The sequence below is a fragment of the Ambystoma mexicanum genome, chromosome 7q (assembly GCF_040938575.1).
Source record: "Ambystoma mexicanum isolate Mex_15411 chromosome 7q, UKY_AmexF1_1, whole genome shotgun sequence".
NCBI lineage: Eukaryota > Metazoa > Chordata > Amphibia > Caudata > Ambystomatidae > Ambystoma > Ambystoma mexicanum.
Window position 1 is genome coordinate 118,583,818 of NC_090941.1, and position 17,195 is coordinate 118,601,012.

The following is a 17,195-nucleotide window of genomic DNA, read 5'->3' on the forward strand; positions in this document are numbered from 1 at the left end:
GGCGACCTTAGGTTCTAGACACTCCTAGTTGGCATTAAATCATTCAATACTTTTGAAAGCTGGGTTTATACTGGTGGGCAGTCTAATATTATCAAAATCCTCAGCTCTATCAAATCCTCTAGTGCCTCTGGTCCCGATGGACTTTGTAACCAACTAATTAAGGAAGATTGTCACTTGGGCAAGTGCTCTTCAATGGTTATTCCGGTTAATCAGCATCACCCAGTGTGTGCCTTCCACCTGAAAGGAAAATATTGTATTGCCAGTCTACAAAAAAGGCTGCCATAGAGATCCCCAAAGCTACTGATTACTAGCTATGCTTGAGCCTCTTGCCAAAATCTTTGCCATGGTGCTACTGGATGAATTAAATTCATGGATTGGGGATAACGACATCATAATTCTGAATCAAATCGGCTTTAGAAGGAGCTCTAATGCTCCTATCAATGGGCTTGCACTTATTACAATCCTACAGCAGGCCTGGCTAACACAAAAACAATGGGTCTTTGTGGCATTTATTGACTACAGGGCAGCCTTTGACACAGTGGATAGGCATACACACTATGGGCTAAACTGCAAAGCTGGAATATTCCAAAAGGATTATTGAATATGATTATTGCACTCCAGAATAACATCAGAGTTAGAGTGCATATTAACCAACAGGGAGCCTTGACCAAATGTACTGATACTCACTCAGGACTCAAGGTTGCATACTTGCACCGACACGTCTTAATTTATATCTGGCAAATTTGTGAAATGGTATTGATAATCCAATCTCAACCCCCCCCCAAATTTGGCACTACTAGTCTTGAGTGGTTGGCATATGCAGATTACCTTGCTCTTAGATTCTACTCCCAGGGGGCTGCAATCCCTGTTGGATAATCTTTATGCATATGCTCAGCTTAATTCCTTAAAGATCAACACTAACACAATTAAATCATGTTTTGTCCTACACATAAGAAAACAGTGAAGTGGAAATGGGTGCTGTGCCAGGATAACATTGAAGTTGTGCAATCGTACAACTATCTGGGGATTAGTCTAGATGAGAAGTTGGATGTCAATTTGCACATGGAACAAGGTATAGCTAAAATCCTCACAGGTTACGTTAATCCTGGGAATATGGTTGCCCATTTTTGCTTCCCCTTTGAAAAATGTCTACTGCTTTTAAGAAGGCTGGGCCACTGTTCAATTTGACGACCATCCAACAGCTGGAACTCGAGTTGGCATCTGTCTACGGACAGTCTTTTCAGCCATGAAGTGTTTTGCTATGTTCTTGTGTGGTTTACATAAGCAATCAATGCTTAATTGCTCATCAGTTTAAGAACTGTGTATGAAAGTCTTGTTATTTTGCACAACCTTGACTCCATGTGTATGCACGAGTTGATAATAAAGATTTTCCATAATACCTTACTAGAAATTCTTGATTCTATTAAAGACACGGAGGCGAGCATTATGCTTCTCTTTCTTTTAATTAATTATATAAAGAAAGCTCAGCAGCAAGGTATTTTCTGCACTTACATTCACAAAACTCAAGTAGTAAGTGCAACGGCAAAATACATAAGCAAAAACATCAAAGTACATATATATTTCATACATTTCTCAGAGCAAGAGAAAAGTTCGAATCCCATGATGCTCCACGTGCCCTCAATGTCCAAAACCACATGACTGTGCTCCTCCAATAAATGCCTAGATGTCCTCATAAACAGTCCTGAATAAGAAAGCACTTCCTCTTTCGAGGCTGCGAACTCAATAACTTCAACGATGAACTCTAAAGCACGTCCCACCAGGAAAAAAGAAAATCCGCTAGCGTGCAGAATCAGGTGGACTTGTCCGTAGAGGCTGCCAAGAAACAGAAATTAAAACGTGTTAACTTATGCGTATAACAACCCTAGATCCCTTATAGGGGTGGGAGAGAAAAGCATCTTCTTATTGTAACACAATAGGAAGTTCAATCCGCAATTAACAATATTAGCATTACTTCAATCATAATTCAACAAGCTTTTCTTAGAAGGGTGTGATGATGCTCGCCTCCGTGTCTTTAATAGAATCAAGAATTTCTAGTAAGGTATTATGGAAAATCTTTATTCTATGTCAAGGCCGGAGGCTCACATTATGCTAGTTCAAAGCTTACTTACCACTATCGAAGCAGGCTGTTCTACTGACTTTAAATAAAATTCTTTAAATATCGATTCACCTGCCCAATCAGCCATTCTCATGATGTCCTCGAGGCGGACACCTACTTGAAAAGCTTTCGAAGCCATTGCTGCTCTGACTGAATGAGCACCGAACTGAAGTGTATCTATCCCTGCTTGGGTTAAAGTCCAACGGATCCATCGAGCTAGGGTAGGAGCCGAAACCGCTTTGAGGTTTGCGGATAGCTATAAGGAGCTGACCGTTTGTAGATAATCTAAGCGGAGCTGTTACCTTCTCATAAGCTTTTAAACACTGAACTATACATAGCTTGGGCTGTTCCCTAAATGCTGGGTAGGAGACCACTCTTGAATCCCATTAAGTCCTTCTCCTTATGTGGAAAGCGATACCGTCAGGAGTAAAAATCCTGCCATCTAGGTCCAGTGCTCTAACATCCGACACTCTTCTGCAAGAAATCGGACAAAGCAGAGTGGTAAGCTTGCCGGAGAGTGCCGTGCGCGAAAGCTCTTCATTATTGGGCCACGAGAGAAAATATTGAATACTTTATTAATGTCCCAAAGCTTATTGTAACGGGATGTGGGTGGCACTGTAAGTCGGACACCCTTTAATAACCTACAAACCAAGTGGTATTCTCCTGCTGGAGCCCATTGAATGAAATCGTGCCCTGCAGAAATTGCTGATCGATATGAGTTTACTGTCCTGTACGCCAGACCTCTTTCCACTAAAGATGCTAAAAAATTGAGTATTTCTTCTAACGGCGCCGACACTGGATGTAGGCCTCGCTCCTGGCACCACCAGCTCCAGAGGTTCCAGGAATTGGAATACTGTTTGCGAATGGCGGGGGCCCAACTTTCTTCAATAAGGTGAATTGCCTTGGTGGACATGCCTGTAATTCTCCATCGCGCCCTGAAATCCTTCAAGCCGTCAGAGTCAGAGACCCGGAAACAAGAAGGGGGTGAGCCTGACCCCACGGATCTAGTAGAAGATCCCGATACTGGGGTAGAAGGATTGGAGAATCTGTGGAAAGTTCCTGAATAACTGGATACCAGATCTGAGGCCATACCGGGGCTATGAGGACCAGTTCTGACTTGTCCCGACGGACCTTCGCCAGGGTCCTCGCTATCATCGCGAAGGGAGGAAACGCGTAAAGTATCCCTTGTGTCCAAGGCTGTAAGAATGCATCCGTCGCTGCGGCTGCCGGGTCGGGTTTCCAACTGTAAAACACCGGAAGTTGGGTGTTGAGGCGAGATGCAAAGAGGTCTATGGATAGCGGGCCCCAGTGGTGTTGCAATTGGAGAAGAATACTCTTGTCGAGGCTCCAGTCGCTGGAGTCGACGTAATGGCGGGAGTGCCAATCCGCCATTACATTCTTGAGACCCGGTAAGTATTCTGCTGTTACTGAGATCTGATGATCCAAGCAGAAATGGCAAAAATATTTGGCACTTTCTGCTAGTGGACGAGACCTGGTGCCGCCCAGATGGTTTATGTATCTTACGGCAGATACGTTGTCCATCTTCAGCAGAATGCAGCAGCTCACTTTGTCTTTGGCGAAAGAGCGTATCGCAAATGACCCAGCGAGGAGCTCTAGACAATTGATGTGCATACCTAGCTCCTGTGGAGCCCAGGTCCCTCCAGTGGCCGCTGTGCCACATCTTGCTCCCCAACCGGAGCGGCTGGCATCAGACTCTATGACGATATCTGGAGCAGATCCGAAAATGGCTCTGCCATTCCTGGCCTCCATGTGTGACAGCCACCAATTCAGTTCTGTCCTTGCTTGCAATGATAGTGTCAGCTTTTGGAGTAAGAAAGACTGCGCCTCAAGTGGTGACCTTTCAGCCTCTGCAATTCCCGGTAATGAAGGGGTCCCGGAAAAATTGCTTGAATGGATGAGGATAGGAGGCCTATTACCCTTGCTAACTCCCGTAGAGATATGAAATCCTTCTGTAGGAGCCTGCGAATCTCCCTTTTTGTCGAATGAATCTCGGCAACCGGAAGACGAAGCTGCGAACTTTGAGTGTCTATTAAAAACCCGAGAAACTCCATGTTCTGGGCGGGGGAAAGAACTGACTTTTCCCAGTTCAAGAGAAAACCGAGACTGTGAAGCAGGTTTATAGTCAGTCTGGTCTGCTCCTGTAAAAGGTCCGGAGATTGAGCCATGAGAATAATGTCGTCTAAGTATATTATCAGACGAACCCCTTGTTCTCTTAATTGCGCCACCACGGGTCTCAGCAGCTTGGTAAACGCCCAGGGAGCTGAAGAGAGACCGAAAGGAAGACTTGTAAACTCCCAATCTCTGTGATCCCAAGAGAATGTTAGGTATTGCACATGCTCCGGGCAAATGGGTACCGCGAGATAAGCCTCTTTGAGATCTAGACGCACAAGCCAATCGTGTGGCCTGAGAAGGTCCCTGAGCATGTGGATGCCTTCCATTTTGAAGTGACGATAGACTATGAATTCGTTGAGTGCCTTTAGATTTATTACAGGTCTTACCTTTTCTTTCCTGTGTACCAGGAAGATCGGAGTGAAAAATCCGCCCGGGGTCGAGCATGGCCGAATTGCCCTCTTCTGAAAAAGATTCTGACTCTCGGTGCTCAAGGCTTTCTGATCTGATTCTGACATCATTCTAGCGACAGGGAAATCGCGCTGAACAGGCTGTGCGAAAAAATCTAGCCGGAGTCCGCGCGCTGCCTCCCTGACCCCTGCGTCTCCTGACAAGGTGTCCCAGGCATCTGAAAAAAGCATTAGCCTCCCCCCAATGGGTGTGCGCGGCGCTGGCGCTGAAATCGCTAGACTGACCTGGGGGTTGTTGGTTCCCGCTCCTTGATCCTCTTCTCCAGTAGCGGCCTCTGCCACGCCCTCTTGATGGGAAGGTGGTGTCGGCTCGCTCTTGCCAGTTGTTCTGCTGTTTTTACTGAGGTCTTCTGTCAATTGCGTAGCAGCCGGAAGAGCGACATCGGCCTCCACCGGCCCTGACGAAAACCTTGGAGGAGAAACCCTCTTAATGGAAGATTGCGCCTTATCCAGAACGGTGAACGTGCTTACAAATTTAGTCATCTCCTTTATGAAAGGATCTCCAAATAAAAGCCCCTGTGCAGAGGCGCCGGACTCTGTGTTTGCTAATTCGGTAAGTTTTGAGTCGATCTTGAACAATATGCCTTTCCTGCGTTCGGTGGAAATGGCGCAGTTAGCATTTCCCAACAAACAAATGGCTCTCTGAGCCCATCTGAAAAGGGCGATTGGGTCGATAGAGGTTGAGGAGGCGGAGGCCTCTTCTGCCAGATCCAAAATCTTTGCGAGAGGCCCCGCAACATCCAACAATTTATCTTGGCACGACTTCCAGGCCCTATCTAGGCCCTTCTTAGGGTCCTTGTCGTGTTTTGCCATAAAGGTAATCATTTTTTAATCCAATTCTGGTGTCATTGCCATCCTATGTGGTATGTCCGGGCGCGGACATTCAGCTCTGAGCCTCGCTCTGGTCTCCTTCTCTAATGGCTTGCATAGCCTGTTATACATGTATTCCGTTGTCCTGACTGACGGCTGCCAGTCCGTGGACCTAGGATGGATCAAATCTTCAGGCTCGAACATTCCCTCGGTAGGGCGTTGTTCCCTGATATTTGCCTTGGGGATGGGGGCTGTCGCATTCCCTGATGTCGAGGGTTCAGGAACCCAAGCGTCAGAGTTCTCCTCCGAAGAAGCATGAGAGGATTCATCGCCGTACAAGTCTGAAGTTGCTTCATTCTGTATGCCCTGTTCTTCTCCCTCCGGGCCCGAGGGTCCAACATCCCTATTCTCTTCCTCGGGGTTAGAGGGTCTTTCGCAGGAAGGAGTTACCTCCCTAGTCAAAAAGGCGTGTCTCAGCCTGGAGAAGGCGTCTGTCAGTGCAGCCGTGGCAGGTATTAACTGGCTCGGGGGGTCACAGAGCTTTTGATCTTACGAGCCGGGCTACTTCCCCCTGGGGCAAGGTGTTTTCTTCTGTGTCCTTTTACCTCCCTTTGAGGACTCACTACGAAAGCGCTCTTCCATCTCCTCCAAGTGCTGGTGTATAGGCAAAAGCATATCTGTTACCGCCTTTTGCACACTGTTTTTCACAGTAGATCCTAAAACCTTATGCAGGCTTCTTTCCATAGCCCTTTCATCAATGTAGCAATCACCCTCCTCTTCCTCCGACCATTCCTGGTCAGACTGACGGTTGTATTGAGCTGCCATAGTCACAATCAAGTACCTTAGCCCCCTTTCTTCTTCTTTTTTTTTATGGGCCGACTACAGTCTATCACTAGCCCAGATTTTTTATCTTTTTTTTTTTTTTAAATGCCAAAATATGACGAAATCCACAGGAGAGTCACTTCCTTTCAATAGTGGCAGAGGGTGCTGTGCAGATTAGGTTCTGCCACTGCCAGCAATCCCCTGTTGAAAATCCTCTTTCCGTATGCTTTGAAGAAAAGAACTGATGTAAATCAGTAACGGGGAACAAGTTCGCTCCGGCGCTCGTACTCGCATTCAACGGAAATGCTCGTACGAGCGCCGAAGTTCGAGAAAGGGACCGGGAGAGCGGGTGCCCTATAGGCGCACCGTGCCTGTTGACAGAGCCTCCCCGGGGCCCGCGTATTCTTTAATCCGGAGGCGAAAGGATAACGCACGGCGCTGCGGCTCACTGCGAGCCACGGGTAGCCGTGCTTGTAATTTACATGAAGCGGACGAACAATAGATTCCGCTGAATAGCAAAGTGCTCGCCTGCTCGGCATTACACCGACGTCAGCGGGTGCTGGCGTCGGTGTCTGACAATCAATGCGAGGAAATTACCGTATTTCCTGGTGTAGCATACGCACAATACGACCAAATGATAAAACGACAAAAACAATATAAATAACTGTTATGAGTTAACTATACACAACTAAAGACAGACTGGTTATGAACAGTTCTGAATAAGAAAGTAATTATCTCTTGCTGTGAGCAGCAAAGAAAGAGGAAGTGCTTTCTTATTCAGGACTGTTTATGAGGACATCTACGCATTTATTGGAGGAGCACAGTCATGTGATTTTGGACATTGAGGGCACGTAGAGCATCATGGAATTTGAAGTTTTCCCTTGCTCTGAGAAATGTATAAAATATATATGTACTTTGATGTTTTTGCTTATGTATTTTGCCGTTGCACTTACTACTTGAGTTTTGTGAAATGTAAGTGCAGAAAATACCTTGCTGCTGAGCTTTATTTATATAATTAATTAAAAGAAAGAGAAGCATAATGTGAGCCTCCGGTCTCGACATAGAATTTGAGTCAACTTAGTTCCTAATTTATTTCTTTTTCTAAGCACTACTTAGGGGGTTTTGCATGGTGGTGGTCTAAACTCATTTTGGCCATTCGGCCAAGGTCATGTTAGTCTTTTTCTTTATTTCGTGGCATCTTTTGCTATAGAACATGTTTTCATTACGCACGTATGAATTTGGCATCATTGTATACATGTGTTTTTGTTCTTTGTTATAATTAGTGAAAGAATGTCGAATAATTTAAAATGCTTTTTGACCTTGTAATTGCATATACAATTATGAACCAGTTGTGAATATATAAAATAACACTAAAATTATAGTACAACTCCCCCCTTTTTGTGTCTCGCTATTGATCGCACTTGGGGTTTCTGCTTGAGCATACATTTTGCTTGGTGACCTCTCTTGTGTAGTTGCTGACAATAAAGGCAGCCCTGTCTAAGAATCCCCTTTGCTTGTTTAATAACAGTGTATGCAATGCATAATCATTTAATTTTCTGCCTGAATAGATAACGGGTTGTCTTGCTTGAAGTAGAATTTTTTTTTTATATCCATTCTGCTGCTATTTGTTTTCTAGACGTCTTAGACTGTACCTGCCTCCACTGGACTCCAGTGCCCCAAGCACTTTTTGTTCCAAAGCCCTGGACTGGCAATCCCAGCTGACATTTAATGAAGTTTTCCAAATCCCAGTCAGTTCAAATGTCCTGAAACTCAAGTCTGTGCAGCTGTACATCTGTTCTGTGGGGCAGCAGTTCCAGGAAGAATTATTGGTGAGTGGCAGCATGCATTGTTTAATGTCATTATTCAGGGATATAAAATGTGTTATTTCCTGGAGTTTTGCAAGTTCTCTGTTATTTAGACCCACTGGTTGACAGATGGTGCTCTATCCTCATTTTATGTTGTGATGTCCTTTCCTAGTAGATGGGCTTCTGACTGCCAATGATCCTGAGATTACTTTTTTATTTTCTGGATGCTTTGTATATTGTTGAGGACCGTCTAATTTGGTATGTCTAGCATGTTTGTTTCTTGCTGTTTTATTCTCTGGGTTGTTGCTGCCATCTCATCTCCTCTATCCCAGCAGTGCCAGTCGAGAAATAGTGATCCTTTTTTTACATGGGTACTATACACATGACCTGGGAATAATCGATACAGTAGGCAGTGGTCTGTACACTGTATTCATTGTCCTCTCTCAGGACACAATATAAATTAATAAATCATTGTTGATGGAAGGTGTCCATCTTGGGTGTTCTTGCTCCAATTGGCTCACTAGGTCTTACTGGGCCACCAGAAAGATTGGCTTGGCTCTTAATGGCACTATGAAAGATGAAATTACCCCATTTAGTATTTTGCATACAGTGAAAAAAGGTAAAGGAATCAGTATACTTTTGTTACAGACTTGGGTGAATGAGGATGATATTCTAGCACCCATGCAGTTAGCCTTTAGAGAAGGCTAGGCAACTCTTGACTAAGCCCTTAATCTATATCTGATTGTTGCAATACCATGTTTATTAAGAAGGAGGTGCTCTATTTTCCTTTCATGGATGTACATTCCACGTTTGAGAAGCTCAATCGAACAAAGCCATGGAACATATTAGTTATAGGTTTCCCAGAAGATCTAGTTATTGTACTATCTGGAATCCATGCCAGCACTGAGGCCTGTGTACGAGCTGGAAGTAATGGCCCCGTACTCCTTATTTTTTGGTTAAGTCCGGATTATGCCAAGGTTGCAGCCATGCGCCTGTTAGGGAGATTGATCATGTGTATGCTTCTTCTCCTCTCTTAGTGAGACCCCCCGTGCTTTCTGCTACACTTCTGGACCTTTTTCTTTAATCCTGAATGAGTGCCCATTTTGTCAAAATAGCCCCGGTCTTCTTTTTTGGCTATTGCTTGTTGGAAAGGTCCTTCTTGAGATTTTCTCTGGACGTCAAACCAGGTTTGGTCCCTTAGTTCGTTTTGTCATTGGCAGGATTCACGGGTGAAGCCCGCCTCTGGCTCCAGCATGTCTGGCAGGGGCAGGAAGTAAGGGAGGTGCCCGAAAATGCCCTGTGCTTAATCTCCTTGGTTACAGGATGCACCCTAAGGTGATTGGTCGGCTGGCTGTCTTTGGAGGACAGCCACCTGCTGTGATTGACAGCAAGGCTGGAATGCATGGGAGAAACCTGCATAAAAGGTGAGTCTTTTTGGCTTGTAAGGCAGTCGACCACTGGACGAAGGAATCCGAAGAAGAACTTGGAAGAGATGCCTGCTGCAACTCCTGGACCGTTGGTTTGCCTGGTGAAGCCCTGCTGCTGTGCTGAAGCTCCGAATCCGCCTCAACTAGAGAAGCCCTGCATGGACGACTTCTCCCCTTGGGTTGGTGGGACCAATCGACCTCAAAGTGAACTTGTCTGGACATCCTCTCGGAGCTGGCTGTACTTGCATTGCTGCTGCAGGAACCGAAGTGCCAGGGAGGGGAACAACAGATCGAGTGCATCGCTTTTAAGTCTGACCCGAACTCCAGGAAGATCCTCTGGACTTACCTGAAGCAGGACTGACCAAGCCTGAGCCACCTCAACAGAGTGCTGGACCCCAGATGCGAGGAAAGTCTGAAGTGGTATCTGAGAACCGCGGTGTTGCTATTTGCTATCGACGCGAGGAGCTGAAACCGCAAAGTGCTGCTGAATTGAAGTTTGTTTACCCATTGCTGCCACCGACCTCGCCATTCCTGTGCAAGAGTCCCCAGATGTCCTCCCTCTTGTCCCCACGACTGAGGCCAATGAACAGGATCTGCAGAGCTGTACAGGAACAGAAGCCAGCTGGTATCATTTCATCTAACCAAAGGTGCTGTAAACCTAAGAGGACTTACCTCTTGTTGTGTAGCCTTGCTTGTTCTCAGTTGACACTTGTCTTGGTTGCCATTGCAGAGTTGCTCTCAGCTTTGCCATTCACAAGCCTGCCGGCTTGTGGCCCTTCAAGTGAATCTTACCTCTACAAACTTTTCTACCAACATTATGAAAGACTTTTACTTACCTGCAAGAAGACCTTCACATCCCCTCGACTTTGCTCAACTAACATTGGCTGTCCTGGCTCCCTGAGAGACTCTTCCTACCCCTGACATTGTGCTTTTGTCTTTCCTCCAGGAAAGGGTTAATTTACTTTGCATTGGAGGGTTTAAAAAGTACTTAGCAGTTTATGAATTATGATCCTTTACACCCAAACTCAGTATTGCTCTAAATGTATCAGTTATAAATCAATGTCCACAGTGTCCTAGCTATGTAAGTCACCCGAGGGTGTAGGACAAGTCTGTGTGCCATCTCCAATGGGTATAATCTGATTTAGAGAAAGTGTTTGAAGTATACTATAAGTGTTACATGTTTTGTTCCCTTTTGAAGAAGGCTTATATAACTGACAGTTACATTAATAATTGTTTAATCAAGAAACCGTGAGTATAAGTGTGCATTTGAATAACTGTCACTGTGAAACTGTGTTACAACCTTACAGCTCACATGTCCCCTCTTGAGATAAGCCTGGCTGCTCAGCCACACTACCAACCTGTGTAGTACAGACTTTTACCAAAGGTTGGGGTTCCCTATTGCCAGGAGGACAAGGTTGCTGTAGTCTCCCAAAGAGTACTGCACACAAACTTGCCTTACAGGCTCTGTCTATTCTTTTTATTTTACCTGTACTATGGAGTCTATTTTCCTCCTTAACTCTTAAAGGCATCTGTATTTTACTATTGCAGCTCCTTGTGGGCAGTGTTGCTGGGGACCCTTGGGGTCCTCCTTTGACATTCTTTTCTTTAAACTAGAGTAACTACAGTTCTTAAGCATAGAGAGATGGTATCACTCCTAAAACGTGATAGTCTGAGAGATTGGCACACACCACCTTAAGTGGAGTGCCATAGGGATACCTAGTATCCCACTTGTCTCTGCTCCTGTGACTTGGACAATCTTAGTTACGCCTGGCGGCAGTGGACGTGTTCTACCAACTATTGTGTAATTTATGTTCTGCAGGCTATGTCCATAGCCTCAGTAGTGCACAATAGGGGCACCCAAGTACCGACTTGGGGCCTCCCTTCTTTTTTCGCCATTACTAGTGTGGTTGTTCTTTGATAGCCCTTCTACAATTCTGGGATGGGGAGACCAGTGTGTGTGTGTTTTGCCTTTGGCAGGAACCCTTGGGTGTCCCCGCCTAGGCTGCAGAGTATCTGGGCAGGCAGAAGTGGGGGAAGAGTTTTCCACCCCCCTATCCTTTGACTGCCAGAGTGCCTGAATAGAACCAGCTCCCACTGGGGGCGGTGTGGCAGTCCTGATTGGGCAGCCTAACGCCCCTTTATGTAAATTGCTGAGAGAGATTGCAGAGGAATGTGCTGGTACTGTATAAAAGGTGAGGCTCCTGGAGTGAAAAGCAAGTCACCCTCTGGAAGCTGAAGTAACCGAAGAAGATGACCAGAGATGCCTGCAGACCCTTTGCAACACTGTGAAGTGCCCACTGCTGTCCTGACTCCATTTTCTGTGCGACTGGGGAGCTCCGAAGAGGACTCCTTCCCCATGGCTGGTGGGAACAATCGGTCCCAAGACTCACTTTGTTTTTGAGCCATCTCCCAAGGTCCTGTGAGTTTCCAGAGCTGCAGAACCCCAATACCAGGAGGCCTGCTGCCCATTTTGAGTGCATCGTTGGAATCCAAATCCTTCCAAATCTTTGCTGAGCCCTCAAGGACACTCTAAAGCTCCGATCCAACTCGCCTGATCCCTCTCATCAGAGTGCAGGAGGCCAAGTACATTGACAAGGAGAATCGCGTCATTTGTTGCAGAAAAGGTCGGCAAAACCCCAGAGTGACCAACGAAGTTGCTGAAAGGCGTGCCAGAGATCCTCCCTCGTGACTGCTACTGAGAGATCCCGCCTATTGTCCTGCCTTCAGTCGTCAGACCAAGGAATCCGGAGGTTGGGTCCACAGCTGCAACATCTCTTAGCATCCACCAGGAACATTTTCTTATTACCTAAGGTACTATGGGGGAAAAGGTATTGCGTACCTGATTCAAAAAAGTCATTCCAGAGCATTGAGGTGTACAGGGCAACCCTCTCTTACCACTGACTCAAGCTGACGTTTGTGTCCCTTGCAAGTCTTTTAACAGGGTCTCCAACATTGGTTAATCCTTCTTGTATCTTCCTTCCTAGAGACTAGAAAGTAGCCACAGGAACCTTTGATGTCTACTGCTTTGCAAGACTTTAAGCCACTACAAACTGCCTTTTAGCTCGGGTTGCGTTTTTGACTTTGAAAAACTTGCTGTGCCACGAAACTGCCTCTGGACACTGAAGCACTGCTAGGATAATACCAATCAGTTGTTTTCCTTCCCAAACATTACTATCTTGTGTATGCAGACTAAATACGGTTAATGTATTACTCTGTGAGTGTGCAGTATTACCGATAGAACTTTAACTCCTGTAACAATTGTGTACGTTCAGCAACTACCAACTAAGTGACCCTTTGAAAGTATTGAAAAGTATACTTATGTGTGTTTATTGCGGCAGGTATTTAACAGCGACTCTTGTGTATCTATAATCTATATTTCAATGTAAGTGTGTGTGTGTGTCCGTGCTTCTTTGATGTGCATTACTGACTGGGTCAGTGTACTTACCTTCAGCTTTCATCTTTGTCTTAAGATATGCTTGAGTGCTGAGAGAAACCCGAGGGTGTCTCACGTACTGATCCCTGGGGATTTGTCAGCCAAGTGGGCAGGAGACGGCCATCGCTGTTGCCTCCAGTTCCTGGGGGTGGACCAGTGTGGGAGGATCACCTGGATGAGGGGTCATTGGGAAGTAGGGTAGGGCCACCCAATGTGGAGACACAGTATTCCCCTTTCCTTTCAAACCTCTTCCCCCGTCCTAATGTGCAAAATGTACCCCCCCCACCCCTTTTCATGTAAACACTGAGATGAGGAAGCGAAGGATTGGGAGGATAAAGATTACTGACAGAAAACCTGGTCAGACACAGAAAAGACTCCTTTTTAACAGCAGACTGTCCCAGTGATGATGCCATGCAGTCAGGCCTCCCTTCACAACTATGCACACCTGAATCTAATTACCTCTCCCAGGAAGTATAAAAGGTGGAAAACAAAGGCACACTTTGAGCAAGTTGAGGAAGCTGGAAGGTGCAGCAGAGCAGGAGAACAACTTAGTGAGCTGCAGAGACCCTGGGAGACCTGGAGGAGAAGAAAGCTGCCCAAACATTGGCCCTGTTACCTGAGAGGACACTGCAGTGTGTAGAGAGAGCTGTACCTCCAACAGGCAAGATCAGGGGCAGCTGGGGATTGATTGGTGGTACTCGCAGCAGAACTCGTCTCCTGGGGCCAGACAGGCAAACCCAGCTCTCTGAGGGGTAGCAGATGAGACCCCGACCTGATTTGAAGATCCCCCTTTTGGCTCCTACAGCTCTCAAAATCATGCACTGCCGTTTTGGGGAGCTGTGAAGTGGGAGCAAAATCTTCATAGTGCATTCTGGGACAGGAAGTCCAAAAACGTATCTTTGAAAATCAGTTGTTTTGAAAGGAGACTCAATCCCGGCAGAGGGAAGTATATCTGTGCTCTAATATAAAAAAGGTGGCAGGTGCCCCTCTCTAGAAGGAACTTGGCATGATAACCTGTTCTGTGTTTTTTTCCCACTGAGAGTCTGCAGCCATCGCAAATGTCTGAAGCCTGACTGGGGGCTTAATAGAGAGCCTGACTGGGGGCTGGAAAAAGCTAAGGGAAGTGAATCCTGCAAGGTGTGTTAAACTGGCAAATGTGAACCCGACTGAGAGAGGTCAACGTTGCAACAAGTGAAAGGAAATCGCCCGATGGGAAGATTACTGAAAGGAACTTTTGTTTTGTTGATTATAGCACATCAGGCCCTCTGAGGCAAGAGACTTTGTGTAAAAGAGACTTGGCCACAGAAGGCCTTGATATTTTGGAAACATACTGCAAGCTCGTGCTAGAGATGTAAGCTTGTGCTGGAAAATCCCAGGTGTGTGCTGTGCTCGAGTCTCACCTTGGCCCGTGCTAAAACCGTGGGTAAGGGAGAGCCCAGTTATACCATGCTGACGTATCATTTTGTGAACCCTTCTTTCTTTTCTGGAGAACATTATCCCACACTATTTTGTAACTTGGCGGTAAGGATTAGCAATAGTTTTTTTTAGTATAGGCCCTTTTTATTTTACAAGACGCTACTTGGACTGCCTTATTATTATTTGATGGTTATAGTTTGCCCCCATCCTGGATTTAGGTTTAGATTAGGCATTTTTCTCACCCATTATACAGTTTAATAAACATCCTTGAAATGTGATCACTTGTGTCTGTCTTTACTGTTGCCACCATGAGTTCCTTACTGTTTAGGATTTCAATCAGGCACACACACCTTGATCTCGGCCTAGTATGCAGCGCATGACTGAAATGCTTATCTCTTTCTATTATATAGATTCAATATTGAGATGGTACATCACTCATATCACACCTTTTCATATACCCCGGGTCACAGTGGACCATGAACCAGGCCGGTTGGTAAAATACAATATTTATTTTAAAATTCAAAAGAAATCAGACAATTTTTAATATGGGGCAGCAATCACCAATGGGGTGATAATTACAGTGAGAATGTGAGCAATGCACTGGGTTTAACTTTCTAATGGAACATATACACAGCACAGCGGAATAGGAGCACTTTTTGATTTAGGAAAGATAGCACCCAAGTTAGAATTTCCCCCTGCAATGTTCGCTCAACCCACAAATAATCAATTCTGAGTGGATAAACATAAGCAGCACGTAATCTGGAATAAGAAACAGGAAACGGAATACAAATCTGACCTCCCCTTCCCAAATAAGAGATTTTAAACCCCTTGCAATGTTATGAAATGACACTTGGAAATAGACAAATAAATAATGAATGTGTTAAAAACCTTGAAGCAAATATAATTCTGCACTAAAGCAACAATGCAAAGTCACTAACAATCACAAAGAATGGATTACCAAAAGCATACAGTTCGAAAATGAGTGGAAAGTTTAAAACAGATTGCAGCAAAATGACATGTGTAAAAGTTGCATTTGTCAATTCCCGCCTTAAATTTCCCAAAACGGTTTTTACTAAAAACGGGTGAAATACACTGATTTGGAGTTGGGGGATAGAGGTATATCACAGGGATAATATGGAAGTGAAAGTAAGTATCTAGCTGGTAAATTGGATTGGAGTTATGCAAGATATAAAAAGGTTTTCTTTCAGTAAAATGAAGCCGTGTAATAAGAAAGGAAATCAGTTGTGACAAGAAGTTTTACTTTACACTAGAATATTCAGGCTAGGCCACCAAAGATGAACACAGTAAGATCCAGGGTTGATTCGCGACTTCAACCCTGTCACCCCAGCGCCCAACCCTGGAAACCAGTCCGATCACTCGAAATATGACTAATGGCATAGGATTACACAAGATAAAATTGAAAATGGAGATGGCGCTAGCACTAGAAATCAAGGGCAGGGTTGCTGGGATAATTCTGACAGTTTTCACAAGTTGTAAATATAGGATGACTTAGAGAGAGATAAGGACCAAGGCAAAACAAGGTATACTATGGATTTCTATCAGGTGGTGATTGATATTTACATTACACTGCTCTGCCACTCTACCAAAGTCCTTGAGTGTAGTACATACTGATACGATGTTTGGTATCTACAAACCACTGGGATAGCTTACTATCTTATCTCCAAGTGGGAATTTAGGAAAACTCCCCTAACAGCGCCCTTGTTGTTTTCATTATAAATAACCTGTATAAGCATCCAGTTGTCTGTAAGGCTGTTGTTGCAGTTTTGGGAGGGATACCTTTCCCTGTCCTTACAATAAAGTCTTCATTGCCAGAACTCCACGCTCATTACAGAACTGAATATCTGCAAACGTGGAGTTCATGGGCAGTTTGGACCCATTGATGAACACCTCTAAATCAGCCATTTTGGTGTTTCAGTCAGGCTGTAATCACCACAAGCTCCTGCTGTTCAAAGCAGGGGTTGACACAGTGCAGGTAAATGACTCCTATGACTATCTGGGTCCCATGTTTACATCACAGCTGAGTGGCAGGAAACATATTGAACATCAAAGATCTAAAATGCTTCAGGCTTTGGGGCGGGGGTTCAATGCTTTGCAAAGGCTTTCAAATCTCAACCTGTAGACATAAGAATGTATGGGGCAAAGGCGACCTCTATGTATGGTTTGAGTATGTGGGCCATAGTAGGTACACCTCTACTTGAAATAGAAGAAAATAGTTTTCTCAAATTGCTCCTTGGTCACCCGAGTTTGGCCCCAACTTTTGCTGCCCACAACGAGCTTGGTTTGAAACATTTAGCCAATGAGCTAAGTCTTGAACCAGTGAAGTTATGAGTCAGGGCGTGGACAAACATAAGGCAACTCTCACCCAGTTGCTCTTGTCTCATCTTTTTACCTTGCAGGCTAATTGCACAGTAGTCCAGTGGCTTTCATAGTTTAACATTAGACGTTGTGAATGCAGGTAACCATATAGCAAACCAGTGAATGCATAGCAGTAGGACAGAATTTTTTTTTCAAATTTATATATCCAAACTGCTAATATTTTAAGGTCTAAAATTCGTTTAGGTGGATGTATAACAAGATGGCACAGTATACTGGTTAGTCATTATAGGGCATAACAATTAGGGCCATATACTACTATGTATAAGGACAACATTTAGAACATATGTACTTGTATATTCATGTTCTTTACAGCTACTAATATGGTAACGCCTAAGAACACTAAATCATGCAATTAGCACAAACGGAATG

The 17,195-nt window shown here is 44.9% G+C and overlaps 1 protein-coding gene across 1 annotated transcript in view; it reads left to right on the forward strand.

The window, feature by feature from the left end:
* Positions 1-17,195, forward strand: part of WWC3 (WWC family member 3) — a gene marked incomplete at its 5' end in the record, with an annotated part of 1,141,234 nt that overhangs the window by 971,385 nt on the left and 152,654 nt on the right. The window contains one exon of the mRNA XM_069639076.1: positions 7,985-8,177. Coding sequence (XP_069495177.1) covers positions 7,985-8,177 — 193 coding nt within the window. The remainder of the gene's footprint in view (positions 1-7,984; positions 8,178-17,195) is intronic.